Here is an 18,566-nt window from a genome sequence, read left to right as displayed (position 1 = left end):
AGTTTCAGAGTTTCCAATTCTACTTGGTATAGCCTATAATAGTCTCCACTTGCAAATACTATAACTCTGCCTTACAGCTGCATCCCGCTTCAACCTTCCCTTCAGAATGTTTTCATATTTGCGCGCTATTTTAATCCTGGATGACGTTTGTCAAATGACACCCAATCCGAGGCAGCCTCTGGTCAGGACAATGGAACCCAGTTCTCGAATAGGAATAGCGAATGAGTCGGTGGTAGCCAATGGGGGGCAGGCTCCGTTGAGAGTAATGTTACAGCTCGGGAGAGTGAAGAGGCTGCGTATCGATCCCGCTCTCAGCCATTGCAGTACATTGAGCTACATAGAGACAGCATTGGGTAAGTCTTAACACGGTAGCGTGCCTGAAAGTGGGTAAGTGTCGAGCAGACAGAAAGTGAAAAGGCAGAAAAACAAATTTCAAAAAGAAATATTAACAATAAAAAGGAAAGAAATGGCGAGGAGGAAAGTAATTTACACGAAAGCAAAAAGGACGGCGAGAAAACTGCGTGTATTGTGTGTATATATATAAATGTTAAAAAAAAATCTCGTCAATTACTAAAGTCATTGCTATAGACGTACAGAAGAGAGAGAAAACCGGAAAGAAAATTTAGTTTTTAAAGTCGTCGGGTAAAAAAATAAAATAGATCTTTTGAACGAGAAATGCCTCTAAAATAAGATTCTGAGCTCGGGGTGATTTTTTTGTGTGTCTGTGAATAAAGGGAAATGTGTGTGAGTGGGGAAATCGCGTTACAAATAAGCTGCTTACATTACAATACATTGCTGCCGCTTGCTGCAGGGAAAAGCCAATGGATTCGCATCTGAGCGGCTCTCACACTTCAGGTGCGGGAGAAGAGAGGGCAGCGGATTCCGTGTGAAAAACGAGAGAAAAAATTAAATGTATCTATAAAATAAAATAACCCTCTCGAAATAAAGCTCTTCGGAGGTCTGGGTGAAAATTTAGGGCGTGTTGGTGGAGGAAACATAAATTACCTCAGAAGCTGCGCTTGCTGTAATATGGCTGACTATGGGAGCCTATGGAGAAAACAAGGCAAGCGCTGAGACATTACTGTGGGAGCGCGCAGTTCCCCGCAACTTTTTCAAACCGCCTTTTCCCCCGGTTGGCAGCTTCGGGTGGGGGTTTTAAAAGCTATGGGCGGCGGTCCCATCTCTGGGCAGCTGAATGCTGAGGTTTTTTCGGGGCTGCGGCTTTCCCCGGGGTCTGGGTGGCGGTTGGGAGAGCAGCGGGTAGGCTCTCATAGTCTTCTGTTACAGTGTGTGTAATGGCTGTGCTGGTGGCGGTGGACGGGGAAGGGAGGGGGGAAGAGGGAGAAGTAGTGCCAGTGCACGCGCGAGAGAGACCTATCCCAGCACGCGCCTTTACTCTCAGCCGTCATTTAGCCAGTCTGGAGCCTACTATGTGCTTAATTGGCTGGGGCGGGTGCGCGGACTGGGTGCGCGCGCCGCCAACACAAAGGGAGAGGAGCCATGTTCTAAGCCTGCGAGGGAGCGCGCACGCGCGCGGCAATGAAGACAAGCAGCGGCCATTCCGAGGCAGTGCTGTGTGCGTCGGCGCCGCGCTCCCTTTCTCTATGTGACTATGTCTTAACAGCACATTTCCACCGAAGTCCTCTCCTCTGTATTATAGCAAACCCCGCTCCACAATATATGTGCCGCACAGTGCTGTGTTCGGAGCTATGGGCTGCCGGTCTCCCGCTCCTGCTCGCCACCTCACATTGGCACACAACGGCGGCCAGACCCATTTCAGGGGGACTTTCTTTCATCAGGAAGCCATTCTTCACAAAATGGAAGAAGAAATATCGCCGTTGTTGTTGACCTCCTTTCTGCAAGGAGCTGCGCCATTGCTCAGTAAACCCAATAGCAATACTGGCTGTTAGAAGGGGAGCGCAGTAAAGATTTAAATGGAGCATTTCGCTCTCTTTTTTTAACATTTTTATAGTGTACATTTAGTTAAGTGACATTTTTAATGCTTTTATTATTTTTTTTAGGGGGTGGGGCAAAGTTGTACTACGCTGAGAAACAACCTCTCCAACTTTTAAAATCATGTTGTAAGACTTTTAAAGGGTATTTATGACATGAAGTTTTACCTCGTATATACTTTTTTTTTTAACTAGATCTTTTAGTTATAGAAACTTACAGGAAAAATGCTTGTCAACGAGTGTTTTTAAGGAACTTTTTAAAGTCGTGTGTGTGTTTTGGGGTTTCTTTTGTTTTATAGAAGCACCCCCCTAAAAAAGAGCAGGAGATGGGGAGATTTGGATTATTATTAAAATCCAATAAAATAAAAATTAGATTTCCTAGCTTTTTAGGTACAACGCAGCAGGTATGTGGTAACTTGTGCAAAGTGCTGAATCCAGCAATGCCAAAGCACAAGGGGTATAATATATCCGTGCCATTCCGGAGTCACTTGGGAACGGAGAGAATTTTGCCCGCTCTCCAGAGTGCTATTTACATTTACAACTCTGACAACATTTTGCTGACTGCAACGTAAAACAACAAAGATATTTTGTGAAGGATTTCTTAAGAGGCAGGCAAGGGGGAAAGGAGGATTTATAAGTACCTGTCCACATCAGAAATCCCTTACCACTGTTCCTGTCAACAACGTTTTAAGCAAACAGCCCGTTTTTTTGATGACAGGCTGAATAGGTTTGTCAGTCTATACTTGAAACTGCTAGCAACATTTGGGCCCCTTCCATTTGACATGTGAACATGAAAGTATTTTGGTAAAAGAAGGGCACGAGTAGTATTAGCAACAATTAATTTTTTAATTTTTTTTTTTTTATATAATTTCCTTTCTTCTGACTCACTTCACTTCAACCAGTTCAGGGTTGCTTTTCTGTTGCAAGTTGCAAGACTGATGCCAAACTCTGATCTACAGATTAACCATTAGAAAATGTTTGATAGGAAGAGGTTTTTGTTGTTTTTTGTTTTGTTTGTTTTTTTAGAAAGTGTTTGATAGGAAGTTCTTTTTAAAGTTCTACATTATAATGTGTATAGTTGCCAGGTGTATGTAGCTCCTAAACACATAAGACATTCCTGCATTTTGAAGCTTAGTCCAATAAGAGAGAGAGAGAAGACACATAGGACCCTTCTCCATGGAATGTTTTCTTGTGAGAGCACATCTATAGGAGTTGCCTGTGAACAAGATAATAAAAAAATTGATGTGTAACTGTGGCATCCTCTTTTAAGACTTGGCATACAAGATGTTTATGAACCATAAAGACAAAGGAGGAAGGATTATTTTTCCCATAGGCACAAAATGAGAAACCCATTTTAGACATCAGTGTGATTTTCGTACACTTTAATAACATCCATAAAATAATGGTAAAGGTTTAATGGGCTTTCCTTTTGTGTTTTAGAAATTAATCCAAGATGGGTAAAGGTGATCCTAAGAAGCCAAGAGGTAAAATGTCCTCATATGCATATTTTGTGCAAACCTGTAGAGAGGAACACAAAAAGAAACACCCTGATGCTTCTGTGAACTTCTCAGAGTTCTCCAAAAAATGTTCAGAAAGATGGAAGGTAAGGCTTAGGTTTTATTTTATTATTTTTTTAATGTGTTAATCACAGTTGAAACACAATATTAAAATATTTAAACTACTGCAATAATGAAGATGATTCTTTTAGATTTTTTATGTCTAAGGACATATCTGTGTTTGAAAGTGTTAAAAAGCTTCATTCCCGCCATTTCCACCTTTTGAATCCAGTTGAAGCTGGGTTGTCCTTCGCTGATCCTTCTGATGATCTTGGGTATGTATCATACTGATATGCAAAGTATTAACATACATAATCACAGATGAATATATAAAAACAATTGAACAACATAAGAAAACACAGGAACAAGATTAAAAGAGGTGCAATAAAAACAAACAAAAAAAATATCATTTTGATAGACTGAAGAATCATTTTAGCTATACTGCTCTTGGTAAAATGCACCTTACCCATCTGCTTTTGGGTCGAAATTATTACAAAGCTGCACTTGACAACCTGCACTTAAGGTAAGAGTGTTTTGGCAGACAAAGCATTCTTATGCAAACCTTGTTTTTACTGAGGCTAAAAACAGTTTACCAACTTTTGCATGTCCATTTATGAGGGCCACTGAAAAGTTCTCAACCCAGCCAAGAAGAGAATGATGTGGAGCCATGAAACTTACAAGTTATTCCACACTTTTCTTGATGCTTTTCGTTTCAATGATATCAAATGAAACAAAAAGCATCAAGAAAACTAGAATAACTTGTAAGTTTCAAGGCTTCACATCATTTTCTTCTTGGTTGAGGTGAGAACTTTTCAGCAACCCCTTGTACTCTTAAGATAAAATCTATGTGCAGTTCGTTCTCGTTATTCACAATAGTATGGTTTGTGAACCGCAAAATCATGAATAAAATATGGAGGCTATGGGAAAATAGAGATTAGGTTCCAGCAGTTCACATTGCACCTCAAAACCACAGAAAGTGAACAGTAGATCCTATGGGAAAATAGGGTTAGGTTCACTTTTGGGCACTTGAGAATATATCTGGAAGCAAAGCCCGTCTGCGAGGTGAAAGCAAAAAGCTTTTCTTTTCTAAGTGCTGGTTCGCGAATACGCAAACACAGCACAATCTGTCTAATTGTGAACTTGAAATTACAGATATGCTACATTTAATACATTTTGTCAGAATACTTATTAGTGTACTTATTAGTGTAGTGTTCTAACTAGCTAATTGTATCAATTTGCAGTGGTTCCCAACCCTGTCCTAGGCTAGAGGATCACCAGCCAGTCAGGTTTTTAGGATAGCTCTAATGAATATGCATGGGGCACATTTGCAAGCCTGTCACCTCCATTATATGCAGATCTCTCTCTTCCATATTCATTAGGGCTGTCCCAAAAACCTGACTGGCTGGTGGTCTCCAGGATAGGGTTGGGAACTGCTGAACTATAGCATTAACTGCTGAACTGTACCATTAACATATACTGCTATGTACTAGTCAGATGTATGTCTTTTATTTTAAAGTCACATGTGTGCTCACTACAGAATGAATAGTATTACGTATAGCACTATCCAGTATTGCCCTAATTCTATAAACTTGCATGCCCAAATTTAGGCCTAGCTTGCAAATTTGCATGTGCAACTTATATAGAATAAAGTCAGCTGTGTGCACAACTTATATTGGCGGTTAATTGGCACCATTTAGCAGATGTAGATGCTAAAGTGGAACTTCTGCTATAATATTTGCTTAGGATTTATCATTCCAGTGACTAAACTTTGGCACTCTTGAATCCACCTCCTGTGGGTTAATGTTAAGCCTTTTTTAAGTTAAAAAAAATTACCTGCAGAAGTATGTCCTCAAATTGCCTGGTGTATACATATACATACATAAAATTATATGCTACTGACACATAGCATGTAATTTTTGCATAATATGATGTAGGTGTTTCAGGAGATGGCAGTTAGGCAAAGTTGCATAGTATGCATATACATCTGTAGACACTTAAAACGTTTGTGCTATCCTTAGAGCAGGTGTAACTTGTGTGAGAGCTGTACAGGAACCTATTTTTATATACACTTTTATATACTACATTTGATTCCCTACGTCTCAGAAAGCTTTCATCCTTCCACGTATCTTTATCATCAGTTTACCCCTATTTACATCTTTTCTCCTATTTGTGGTTCTACTTTGAACTTATGTGCTACTCTTTATTAGGGGCTGCTGAAAAGTTCTCAGCCCAACCAGCAAAGTTGGGGCAGTCTTCATCAAGGGCTATACACTTAGTCCAGCGATTTTCTACTTTTTTGTTCCATATTTTTCTGATGGAATGAAAAAAGTGGAAAATCACTGGACTAAGTATATAGCCCTTGATGGGAGACTGCCCCAACTTTGCTGGTTGAGCTAAGAACTTTTCAGTGGCCCTTGTATGGACTGCTCCACTGAGTCACTTAAAAATGGAAACTTCTTTTAAGAAATGTAAAACAAATCTTGAGTTTTGATTGTTTAGACAGGCATTTGGATTTTAGCGCAGCTGGGTTAGGAATCACTGTAAATTACTTTAATGTTTTATGACAGAATTTTCTTTACCTATGTATTTCATTCAGCATGTTAAACATAAGTACATCTGCTGCTTTTAAGGTTTCAGGGTTACAATGAAATAGTTTTAGCGGGAATTTGAGACTATATGCCCACAGTAGGTAATGGATTTTAATAACTTTTGAGTTTGCCAAGTTGGGATATGTTTTGGGCCATAACCTTTTCAGGTTCTGTTTCCCATGTTTAAATTAGAATATCACAGATTCTCTTTTCTCACCTGATCATTTAACATTTGAATTGAATTGTACCAAGCTTTATTTAGGCAGTCTGAAAGCCTCACAAGGCAGGCTATGGGCTCCTTTACAAAGGTGAGCTAGTGTTTTTAATGCACGCACTGGATTAGCGCGTGCTATAGCGCATGCTAGCCAAAAATATACCGCCTGCTCAAAAGGAGGTGGTAGCGGCTAGCACGCGTGGCAATTTAGAGCGTGCTATTCCATGTGTTAAGCGCGCCTTTGTAAAAGGAGGCCCCATATCTCTGATTTTAGCCTTTTATGTCTTGATTTTCCCCCCCATAAAAGCAGGTCTAAATCCATACATTGGTTTTTAGAATGCTGAAATTGCAAAAAATATAATAACCCTCAGTAAATCTTGCATGATGAAATACATAACTTTTAACAGTGAGAAATTAATTTATGCTTATGTGTTTTTAAGACCATGTCTGCCAAGGAGAAAGGAAAATTTGAGGATATGGCAAAGGCTGACAAGTTGCGTTATGAGAGGGAAATGAAGTCTTATATACCACCCAAAGGGGAAACAAAAAAGAAGTTTAAGGACCCCAATGCTCCAAAAAGGCCACCGTAAGTATAGTCACTTTTTTTTTTTTTACATTAAAACACCAATAAGAAGTACATTTGAGTACATATTCAGATTGCAAAAGGAACATGCTTACAGCTTTACCTAACTCAAGGGATGAACTTCATGTAGCTGTGGCTATTTTGCAGAAAAAAATATATAGTAGATTCTTAATATTTTTCAGCAATTTTCTCTTGTTTGAAACTCGGCTACAATTGAATCTTATCCCAGAATTTACCGTATTTTTCACTCCATAAGGCACACTTTCCCCCCCCCCAAAAAAAAGTGGGTGGAAAAAAGGGTGCGTCTTATGGAGCGAATACCCCAATAACCCCCCCACCTCCCCCAGAATCAGAGCAATTCAAAAGGCACAGCTCCAGTCGTCGAAGCGGAGGAAAGGAGTCCTCTCAGATTCCTTGAGGAACAGCAGTGTCCGGCAGCTAGTGGTGCCCATGGTGAGGCGCGCCTGACCCAATTCCCATCACTTGTGACCCGTGACCCTTCCCCCCTACCTCCATCTGCCTCCACTTGGCGTTTGTACCAGCGCTTGGGCGGCCATTGAGAGAGGCTTCTGCAGCCGACTCTGGGCCCGCGCCCTCGTGACTTTCTTGCTCGGCCCGTGATGAGGAAGAAGAGGTGGGGGTGGTACGGCGCCGGGCACGGGCAGCACCGGTAGCCTAAGGCTTGGAGGGGGACGTGGCGCTTCTCTGAAGTTTAAACTGAACCAGACTCGGACTTACAACCAGGAAGGCTTCAAGAAACGGGCGGCCTGTTTGTGTTTCAGGAATGAGCTGGAGAATGAGGTGAGTGCAGATTAAAGAGGGGGGCCAGGGCTTTGTGTGCACAGCCGTTGTCCGGGAGTGTATGTGTGTGTGTGTGGGGGGGCGGCGAATCTTGTCTGAGACATTGGCTGGGCTAGGCTGTTCACTCCCCACGGAGGCTTTATGCTCTGGTAGAAGGGTGTTGCTTTAGGGTGGTCAACTTTCAAAGGCTATTTTGAGGGAAAGCGTGTGAGGTCTGAAAGGAGGGAACAAGTGAAACGGATCCCTGTGTGGATTTTTTTTATTACTGGTATATCTTTTTGTTTTTCAAGGTAAAGTAAGACGTTTGTTAAAATACAAGGACGACTGCATACAAATGTAGGATCACTGGATGCTGCAGCTGAAAATCCAGTTAAACGTAGTATTCTTAACACGCTTACACTAAAGCATGAAACAATGAATTTGAAGTGGGGGGGGGGGAGTTGGAGGCATTTGGGAAGAGGAACCACTCTTAATTGAAGATCCTTTTTATCTTCATGTTCCCAGGATTATAAATAACTAATATGACTTTCCAGAGGTGTCTTACTGATTTAGGACTAACTGCTCTGTTCTCAACCAAAGGAGTGTGTTTGCCCTATTTCGAGGCATGCATGAGAAATCGATTTAGCATACTCCCATGTTAGTCTTTGATTTTTACAAAGCATAAAAGGGCAGGACCGCCGGAGGAACTAAAATAAGGTTCGGGGTGGGGGGCCCTGCCTGCCTGCTACTAGGCCTGCCCGCCCTATCCCAGCCTACCACTAGACCACCAGAGGGGGGACAGGGTACAGAGCCTGGCAGGGAAAGGGGACAGAGTGCAGAGCTTGGCAAGGAGAATTTGGTTCAGAATGTATTTTTTCTTGTTTTCTTCTAAATCTAGGGTGCGTCTTATAGAGCAAAAAATACGGTAGGTAAGGGCCTAAAGAGAACATACGTACCTAATATTCAGAATATCATATTAGATTCAGATGGGTGTGTGCATGAATATTTTATTTTTGTTAAATTTTATGAAGGTATCTTAAACTCAATTAAAGACTAGGTTGAAGAGGTTGTGTGAAATATGGAGCTACCTTGTTGTTCTTTGTTTTGTTTCTGTTATTGTTTCTCTTGGTGCTCAATAAAAATATATTTTACAATAAAAAAGCCCTAAAAACCCCCCAAACAACCTCTATATACTTCTAAACTAATCCGTGGACTGCCATTTAATACACTGCAAGGTCAGTATTAAGCAGTAAGTAACTAACCAGAGAAGAAATTTAATGTGAAGTTACACAAACAGCATTGCAGGAAATAAGTGCCACTGCTGGAAATAAAGCTAGATTTGCTGTAAACTATCTGTTCCTATTTGGATGGATAACTTCTCCATAAAGTGGCTGACTTTTTTTTTAATTTTTTTTGGTCACTTGTCATGTCAGTTTTTTTCTCTGTCCTCGCCCTGCTCCAAATCATACTGTTAGCCAGTTTGCTTTTATCTATTGTAATTTGCTTTAGCACTAGTGTGATCAGCACCACTGCCAACTGTATAAGTGCTTGGCCTACATATATCCTTATGGCTGGTACCACAATCCTCAGGATATCTTAGTTTTTTCTGTTTCTGCCATTGCTATGGTACTCGCTACAAATAAGTATTTTACTATAGTGCCATCTGAGCTATTAGGCCAAGGGAGTGGATGAACCAGGAAGGCAGGATTGATATACCTGTGTGCTGATACAGTTTTTATCATTGTATGATGTGGAGCATGAGATCCTTTTAAGAGTAAGCAGAACTAGAAGAAAAAGAGAGAAAAAAATAATTTATTCTTATATACCACCAGACCACGAATGGTTCTAGGCGGTTCACAGCAGATAAGGCTGAATATCCAGCGAATATACAGTTCAAAAAGATACATCAATTTCTAGAGTGTACACCCTGATATGAATGTTCTGGTCTCAGAGCAGTTTGACTCTCCGGAGGGTTCTTTGAAAATTGCTAGAGCTATGTCCCGCTTGTATCCCACACAATTGCTGGAATAACTCAGAGTCCTTTTTGACATGGCAGTGGGCCGCATCTGTCTACCAGAAGCTCGCAGGCAGAGACTCTGTACCCAGATTTCTTTCCTTCTGGAGCAGCTGACTCCTTTAGCATGAGATTATCTTCAGGTTCTGAGATCGTGGTTGCCACACTGTCTTTGGTTCCTTGGGCATTCTCTTCAGCATGCAGTTGCTCCGTAGGGGCGTATCGCTACATATTGCCTCTTGGATCGTGATGGTGATGATGAATGCCTCTCAGCGGAAATGGTCAATCAACCGGTTGGAGCTCAGAGCCATTCAGCTCGCTCTGATGAGATTGCAGAAGATTCTGGAGGGTCAAGCGGTCAGGGTCTTCTCTGACAATGTGATGGTAGTAGCCTAAGTCAATCTCCAGGAAGGGATCAAGAGCACTCCTCTGGCTCAGGAAGCCAGTCTGCCTTTTTCTTTGGACGGAACGTCATCTAGTGCTGATGGCAGTGCATGTGTCCGGAGTAGACACTGTTCAAGCAGACTTCCTTAGCAGACAGACTCTGGATCCAGGCGAGTGGGTCCTGTCCCCAGAGGCGTTCCAAGCGATAGTGGGGTGCTGGGGGAGGCCCCACATCGACATCATGGCCATGACAAGAAAGCAGATTGCTTCTTCAGTCCACTATCCAAGCCTGGAAGCAAGGGGCTCAATGATCTTGTGCAGCTGTGGCCTCAGGAGATTCTCCTGCATGTTTTTCCTCCTTCGCTGATGATCGGCCAGGTCATTCGGAGGATCGCGGCTCATCTGGGCCATGTTATTCTGGTGGCTCCAGATTGGCCTCGCAGACCATGATAGGCAGATCTGATGAGGCTGTGCAAGGGTCGCAGTCTTTGGCTGAGCGCCTGTCGAGACATTCTCACGCAGGGTCTGGTATCCAAGGAGGATCTAGGTCACTTTGCTCTTACGGCATGTCTCGTGAGCGCACAGCCTTAGAGCATAAAGGAGATTCTGCCCTGGTTGTTGATACTCTTCTGAAGTCTAAGAAGTTTTCAACAGTGTCTACTTACGCTAAGGCATGGAAGGCCTTCCAACATTGGTGTACCCAGGATCAGGTGGACCCTTATTCAGCTCAGATCTTGCTCTTTCTCGCTTTTCTTCAGGCTGGGTTGGATAAAGGCCTCACTATGGTTTCTCTTCGGTCCAAGTGGCCAGGCTCTCCTGTTTTAGATCCCGGGAGCATGGGTCTTATTTGGCGTCTTATCCTGATGTTGCTAGATTCTTGAAGGGAGCTCTTTGTGTCCGACCACCAATTAAGTATCCTTTCCTTTTTTGGGACTTTAACTTGGTGGTGTCAAGGCTCCTTTTGAGCTCCTTCGAGATGCTACCCTCGTGGACTTGACGCTCAAGATCGTTTTTCTGGTCGCCATTAATTTGGTGTGTCAGAACTGCAGGCTTTGTCTTTCCTCTGTATTTCAGAGGTGGGGGTTTCACTTCGGATGCTTCCTTTCTTCCTGCCGAACGTAGTTTCAGCTTTCCATGTCAATCAAGGTGTGTTTGCCTGCCTTTCAACCGACAGGTTCCAAGACACAGATCTGTTGAAGAAACTGGATGTGTGCAAAGTTCTTCTGTGTTATTTGGAGGCCACCATTATTAAGTTTCGTCTCTGACCATTTGTTTGTGCTGACTCATTCAGTTAAGCAGGGTGCTCCTGCTTTCAAGGCCACAATTTCTAGATGGATCCCTAGGGCCATTTTGTCAGCCTACATTTTTTCAGGGAAACAGTCTCCTGTTTCCGTCAAGGTGCATTCTACCAGGAGTGTGGCTTCTTCATAGGCCGAAGCTAAATTTATCTTTCATGAGGAGATTTGCAGAGTGACGACGTGGTCTTCACTTCACACGTTTGCCAAGCTCTACAGTGTGGATGTGGAGGCAAGACAGGACTCTGCTTTTGGGTCCTCGGACTTAAGATTCAGCCTAGGAAGCTCACCCTAGATTTTTGGGGAACTGCTTTTGTACGTGCCTACTGTCTAGAATGTCTCGCTTATTGCACTGGAAAAATAGATTATGCACTTACCCTGGTAAGTTCTTTTCCAGTAGATAGGCGAGACATTCTAGACTCTGTCCTTCCTGCGCCTGCTTAAAGTTTTCAGTCTGTTTATGCTTCTCTAAGCTGATTCTTGGATGCCTGTCAGCCCTTGGGGTTGGAAAGACTTTGTATATATGTTTCAATTTATTGGGGAGTAATTTCTGAGCTCCTTTGAAGCCAGTGTTGATAGTTTAACAGTACTGTTTAGTTTTGAGCAGAACAATTTGTTTAAGCCTATTGCTACAGGTGCCTCTACTTCACGAGTAGGAGATGACTGGGGTGGTGGCGCGCCCCGCCCATGCCGTCCTCTATGCCCCCACACCTTCTATGCCAACCCCCCCCCCCCCCGCATCCTCTTCAACCCCCTGCTCCATTTGCACCATACCCTTGCCCTCCCTTCCCACTCAGTACCTGGGTACTAACTAAAGGTGGAGCTAGAGAGTCCAGTGAAGTATAGCAGAGGCAGAGTGAAAAATCTGGAGTGGATTTCTTCTGCAGCAGCATGTGGCTATAGGGAAATAACCCTACTGTCTAGAACAGTGTTCTTCAACCTTTTTATGCCTATGGACCGGCGGAAATAAAAGAATTATTTTGTGGACCGGCAAACTACCATGACTGAAATAATTAAAAAAACCCATCTCTTCATTTTCTAACTGTCCCTCCAGATCAGAGGTAGGGAGCATTGAAAGCAGTGCATGCAAATAGATCTCATGCATATTCATTGGGGAAATCCTGAAAACCCAACTGGAATACTGCTCTCGAGGACCGGAGTTCCCTACCCCTGCTCCGGATCATCCTCCAAAAAAGCATCTGCTTCCAACCCTCACTAGTCCTCCCTTCTTCAGGAGATCAATTTCCTACTAATCCTCAGTGCCATCGAGGAGGTTCCTGTGGATCAGCAAAAAACGGGGGTTTTAGTCCTGTTATTTTCTAGTCCTCAAGAGCATCAAGACACTTCAGCTTTGTCATCAAATGGCCCGGATCCAGTCAACCTCGGCCAGGTGAATGATGGTTATTTTAGGCCACATGGCCTCCACAGTCCACATGACTCCTTTTGCGAGGCTTCTTTTCAGGACGCTTCAATGGTCTCTAGTTTCACAGTGGTCTCAGGCGATCAACCCCCTCTCGCAGCACATTTTTGTTACCTTGTCTCTTTGACGGTCGCTTCAGTGGTGGATAAATTCTTCCAATCTGTCCAGAGGTCTTTTCACATGCCTCCTCATAAAGTTCTGACCACGGATGTGCCTACTTATGCTTGGGGGGCTCATCTGGATGGCCTTCAGACTCAGGGTCATTGGTAATCCAGAGAACAACAGTTTCACATCAATCTCCTGGAACTCGGGGCGATTTATTATGCCCTCAAAGTTTTCCAGCATTTAATAGTCAACCATGTCCTCCTGCTTCCCATGGACAATCAAGTATCCATGTACTATATAAACAAGCAAGGAGGCACAGGTTTTCTCCTCTATCAGGAGGCTCAAAAGATCTGGCTTTGGGTTATTGCTTCCAACATCTTTCTCAAAACTGTTTACATTCATTACATTACATTAGTGATTTCTATTCCTCCATTACCTTGTGGTTAAAGGCGGATTACATAAAGGAGTTATCTGGACATTTAAGAATGCATAAGGAGTTAATCTGGACAGTTTTGGTGGTATTACATAGTGGAGCAGGTTGCTATTGAGATGATTCTTGCTGTGTTAGTTTGTCTTTAAGGATTTCTTGAATAGCAGGGTTTGTTATTTCTTTTCTGAAGGTTTTTTAGTCTGAGGTCGAGATCAGTAAATTGGTGAGTTGGTGGTCTAGGTTTGCTGCTTGAGTGGCTAGGAGGCCATCGTACATTTTTTTTTTTCATTTGACGTTTCTGATTGGAGGGTGCGTGAATGGAGTGTGGGTTCTCCTATGTCTGGTTGTGGTTGCTTGGATTAGTTGGTTGTTCAAGTAGGCTGGGCAGTCTCCGTTTATGGTCTTAAATATTAGACAGTAGAATTTGAATAGTATTCTTTCTTGTATTGGGATCCAGTGTGAATCCAGGTAAGCCGCTGTGATGTGGTTGTGTTTCCTCAGTGAGTAGATAAGTCTCAGAGCTGTGTTTTGTACTGTTTGTAGTTGTTTTATCATGGTTGCAGGGCAGGGGAGATAGAGGATGTTGCAGTAGTCTAGAAGACCCAGGACTAGGGACTGGACCACGAGCTGGAATTGTTTTCTGTCTAAGAATTTTCAAACTTGACTTAGGTTTCTCATGACTGCGAATGATTTCTGTATTGTTTTGTTGATTTGTGACTGCATAGTACAGCTCTGTCTGTCAGCATTCCCAGAAGTTTTAGAGTGAGTTGAATGGGGTATGTGATTAGGTTTGTTATGGTTGGGGTTTTATTATTTTCGAGGAGGATGAATTTTGTTTTGTCAGGATTCAGTTTCAGTTTGTGTTCTTTCATCCATGTTGCTACTGTTTCTAGTGCTCTGTGTATTGTGTCTGTCATGAAGGGCACTGGTTGATCAAAAGGAAGGAGAATGGTGATGTCGTCTGCATAGCTATAGGAGGTTAGGCCTAATTTGTCTAGACAGATGCCAAGAGATGCAATGTAAGGGTTGAGTGTGGGAGATAAAGGTGATTCTTGGGGTACACACTGCAGGGGTTGGACCTTGGTTCTGATTTTTCTTTGTTTGTCTTTAATCTGTAAGTCCTGGATTAAAGGAATCCTTGAAACCATGTGTGTACCTTACCTGTGATTCCTATTGAATCTAGTATTTGTAGTAGGATGCCATAGTCTACCAGGTCAAAAGCTGCGGTGAGATCTAGTTGTATAATCAGCATTTTTCTGCTTGTGCTGAGGTGTTGTCTAGCTGTGTCCATGAGGAATTCTAGTAGAGTGTTTGTGCTATAATTGGTTCTGAAACCAGACTATGTAGAGTGGAGTAAGTTGTGGTTTTCTAGGTAGTTGGTAAGGAGTTTAGCTACGAGGCCTTCCATTAGCTTGACATATAGTGGTATTGAGGCTATGGGTCTATAGTTGAATGGTTGATCTTTTGCTCCTTTGGGGTCTTTTAGGGGGAGCAGAATTAATTGGCAGACAATCTCAGCAGAATTCTTCAACCTCATAAATGGACGCTCAACTCCTGCAGCTCTCCATCCCATTTTTACTCAATGGGGGACTCCTCAAGTAGATTTATTTGCGTCTCCCCACAACAACAAATAACCCCAATTCTGTTCCAGACTGTACTTGCCTCATCGTTTGGCGGCGGATGCTTTTCTTTTGGATTGGATGCACAAATTCCTCTATGCGTTTCCACCCATTCCTCTTATTGTAAAGACACTTGTCAAAGCCAAGCAGGAGTCGGCCACTAAGATACTGATAGCTCTTCGGTGGCCCAGGCAGCCTTGGTTTTCCCTTCAACTCAGTATCAAGAAGCCAATACCTCTGTCGATATTTCCATTTCTTCTTACGCAGAGTCACGGTTCTTTTCTTCAGTCTTTGCACCTGACAGCTTGGTGTATCTCGGGTTGAATTCAACTGATCTTCATCTTTCTCAACCTGTTGGACTCATTTTGGAAGCTTCCAGAAAGCCAGTCACTCAGCAGTGTTACCAGCAAAAGTGGACACGTTTTTCTTCCTGGTGTCTTCTTCATCACCAGGATCTGAAATCCATCTCTGTTTCACTAGTTTTGGATTATCTTCATTTATCTGACTTTAGTCTCAAGTCCACATCCATTAGAGTCCATCTCGGTGCTATCACAGCCTTTCATCATCCAGTGTATGGTAAACCTCTTACTGCTCATCCTCTGATCTCCAGATTCATGAAAGGACTTTTCAATGTGAACCACCTTCATTTGGGATCTCAGTGTGGTTCTTGCTAAATTGATGAAGCCTCCATTTGAAACAATGTCTACGACTCATCTCAGATACCTTACTTGGAAAGTGATTTTTCTCATTTCTCTCACTTCTGCCAGAAGAGTAAGTGAACTTCAAGCGCTAGTGGCGGATCCATCATTTATTTTTAGTATTCCACCTTGACAAGGTTGTGCTTCACACCCATCCAAAGTTTTTACCAAAGGTTGTCACTGAATTTCATCTCAATCAGTCGATTGTGCTTCCAGTAGTTTTTTCCCAAGCCTCGTTCTCATCCAGAAGAAACAGCTCGTCACACTCTGGATTGCAAGTGGGCTTTGGCCTATTATCTCAGCAGAACAAAGCTTCATAGAACATCATTTCAACTTTTTGTCTCCTTTGATCCTAATAAGTTGGGGCATCCTGTTTCCAAGAGAATGATTTCTAACTGGATGACTTCCTGCATATCGTTCTGTTATGCTCAGGCTGGACTGCAACTGGAGAACTGGGTCACAGCCCATAAATTTCAAGCTATGACAGCTTCAGTAGTTTTTCTTCACTCTACTCCTATTGATGAAATCTGCAAAGTTGCTACTTGGTCCTCAGTTCATACATTCACCTCACATTATTGTCTGAAATCTTTTTCCAGATGGGATGGGCACTTCGGCCAGACAGTATTATAAAATTTATTTTCCTAAAAGGCCAACACTCCCACCATTCTGATTAGCTTGGAGGTCACCCACATGTGAGAATATGCTGTGCTGCCTGCTTGTTCAGGTATTATCCAGGGACAGCAGGCAAATATTCTCACAACCCACCTACTTCTCCTGGTTGGCTTCTTAGCTGGCTTACTGAACTGAGGAGCCGCACGCCTACGTCAGGCGGGAAGGCACTCGCATATGCACGACGTGAGCTATTGCAAACTTTCTAAATTTCTTAGTGGTGAAGCACTTTTAATCTAATCTAATCTAAATCTTGGGTTTATATACCGCATCATCTCCGCAGATGGAGCTCGACACGGTTTACATGGTTAGGGAAGGAACGGAACTCCAGTGGAATTATATAAGTATGAGAGAAGAGAGGTTGGTGTGAGAGTGCCAGGAGCGGGACGGGGTTACGTTCTGGAGAAGAGCCAGGTCTTCAGATGCTTACGGAATGGTAGAAGGGGGCTCAAATTGCGGAGAGGGGAAGGGAGACTGTTCCAGAGCTGAGTGATTCTGAAAGGGAGGGAAGAGCCAAGTTTACCAACAAGGGAGATGCCTTTTAAGGAGGGGTAGGATAGTTTTAATTTTTGAGTGGATCTAGTGGAGGTTGGATTTGAGGAATTCCAGGATAGAGGGATAAAAGGAGGAAGGATACCGTGGAGGATCTTGAAGGTTAGGCAGGCACATTTAAAGTAGACCCTGGAAATAACGGGAAGCCAGTGGAGTTTGGATAGGAGCGGTGTGACATGGTCAAATTTACTTTTTGAGAAGATAAGTTTGGCCGCGGTGTTCTGGATCAGTTGGAGTCTGTGAAGGCTTTTCTTTGTTAAGCTTAGGTAAATGGAATTGCAATAATCCAATCTGGAGAGGATAATGGATTGTACGAGGACGGCAAAGTGTCTTTGGTGGAAGCAGGATCTCACTTTCCTCAGCATGTGAAGGCTGCAAAAGCATTTTTTTATCAGGGAGTTGAGGTGGTCGTTGAAGGATAATGATGAATCTATGGTGATGCCCAGAACTTTGCTAGAGAATTCCAGCTGTAGAGAGGAGCCTGTGGGCAGTGGGATGGAAGTGGGTAATTGATCAAGTTTAGGGCCGAGCCAAAGTAGTTTAGTTTTGGACTCGTTCAATTTCATTTGTACAGTGTGAGCCCAGGATTGAAGTTTGGTTATGCAAGAAGAAATGTTAGCTGCGAGATTGGTGAGGTTCGCGTCGGTCTCGATGAGGACCAGGATATCGTCGGCGTAAGTGTAGAGTGTTTCTAGGGGGGATAGGTGGAGAAGATTCAGGGAGGACATATAAATGTTGAAGAGGATGGGAGAAAGGGGGGAGCCTTGTGGGACTCCACAAGTCGGTTTCCATGGGGAGGAAGAGGAACCATGTTTGGTGACGGTGTAAGAGCGAGAACGTAAGAAGTTCGAGAACCAGTCAAGGACTGTAGAACTAATGCCTATCTCGGAGAGTAGGAAGATTAGAATGTCATGGTGGACAACGTCAAAGGCAGCAGAGAGGTCGAATTGAAGGAGAACGGCAAATTTTTTGTGAGAGTGAAATTGTTGGATCTTCGAGATTAGGGAGGCCAGGAGGGTTTCGGTACTGAAGTTGGGTCTGAAGCCGTATTGATAGGGTAGGAGGACATAGAATCTTTCCAGGTAGGCTGAGAGTTGGGAGGAGACGATGGACTCTAGCAATTTGGTTAGGAGCGGAATGTTTGCTATTGGGCGATAATTGGATGGGGAGGAGGGGTCTAGGTCAGCTTTCTTCAGTAGAGGGGTCAGTGCAATGCGTCCCATTTCAGGGGAGAAGAGGCCGATGATAGGGCAGAATTTATGAGTATGGTGAGAGAAGAGATGGCCTGTGTGGGTATTTTCTCAAATAGATAGGATGGGAATGGATCCAAGGTGCAGTTACAGGATTTCAGTTTCAGGCAGAGTTTGAGGACCTGCGAATCGGATACTTGCTCAAAGGTAGTCCAGGATCTGTTGACTGGGACGGGGGTGGGGACCTTTGTAGTGTCCTTATCTGCCTGCTCTCCCTGGATAACCCCTGTTGCGGTAAGTAACTGTGCCGTTTCATGGCATATCTCTTGAGCGTGCAGACTTGGCACACAAAGGCTATTTGGAAGTGGTGGTTACACTCTCCTGAAATACAAGAAATAGAAAAACTTGGCCACCTATGCAGAAGAGTGAAGACCCAGTCACAGTACCAGAGTTGCTGGTTCTAGCTTTCCTTCAAGAAGGGCTTGAAAAAGGACTAGCGTTTGGCTCCCTCAAAGTA

The 18,566-nt window shown here is 43.2% G+C and overlaps 1 protein-coding gene across 2 annotated transcripts in view; it reads left to right on the top strand.

The window, feature by feature from the left end:
* Window positions 1-206: 206 nt before the first annotated feature.
* HMGB1 (high mobility group box 1) overlaps window positions 207-18,566 on the top strand; it is a 40,584-nt gene continuing 22,224 nt past the window's right edge. The window contains exons 1-3 of one of the 2 annotated variants that reach the window (XM_033948157.1): window positions 207-353; window positions 3,393-3,555; window positions 6,751-6,896. In XM_033948157.1, the coding sequence (XP_033804048.1) occupies window positions 3,406-3,555; window positions 6,751-6,896 (296 nt within the window). In that variant the 5' untranslated portion in view covers window positions 207-353; window positions 3,393-3,405. Of the gene's footprint in view, window positions 354-2,072; window positions 2,098-3,392; window positions 3,556-6,750; window positions 6,897-18,566 lie in introns of those variants that run through there. The other variant, XM_033948159.1, reaches the window with a different exon arrangement.

Source organism: Geotrypetes seraphini, chromosome 6 (assembly GCF_902459505.1).
Source record: "Geotrypetes seraphini chromosome 6, aGeoSer1.1, whole genome shotgun sequence".
In the NCBI taxonomy this organism is placed as follows: domain Eukaryota; kingdom Metazoa; phylum Chordata; class Amphibia; order Gymnophiona; family Dermophiidae; genus Geotrypetes; species Geotrypetes seraphini.
The sequence above is the reverse complement of the archived record's forward strand: the minus strand, read 5'-3'. Positions and strand labels throughout refer to the sequence as shown.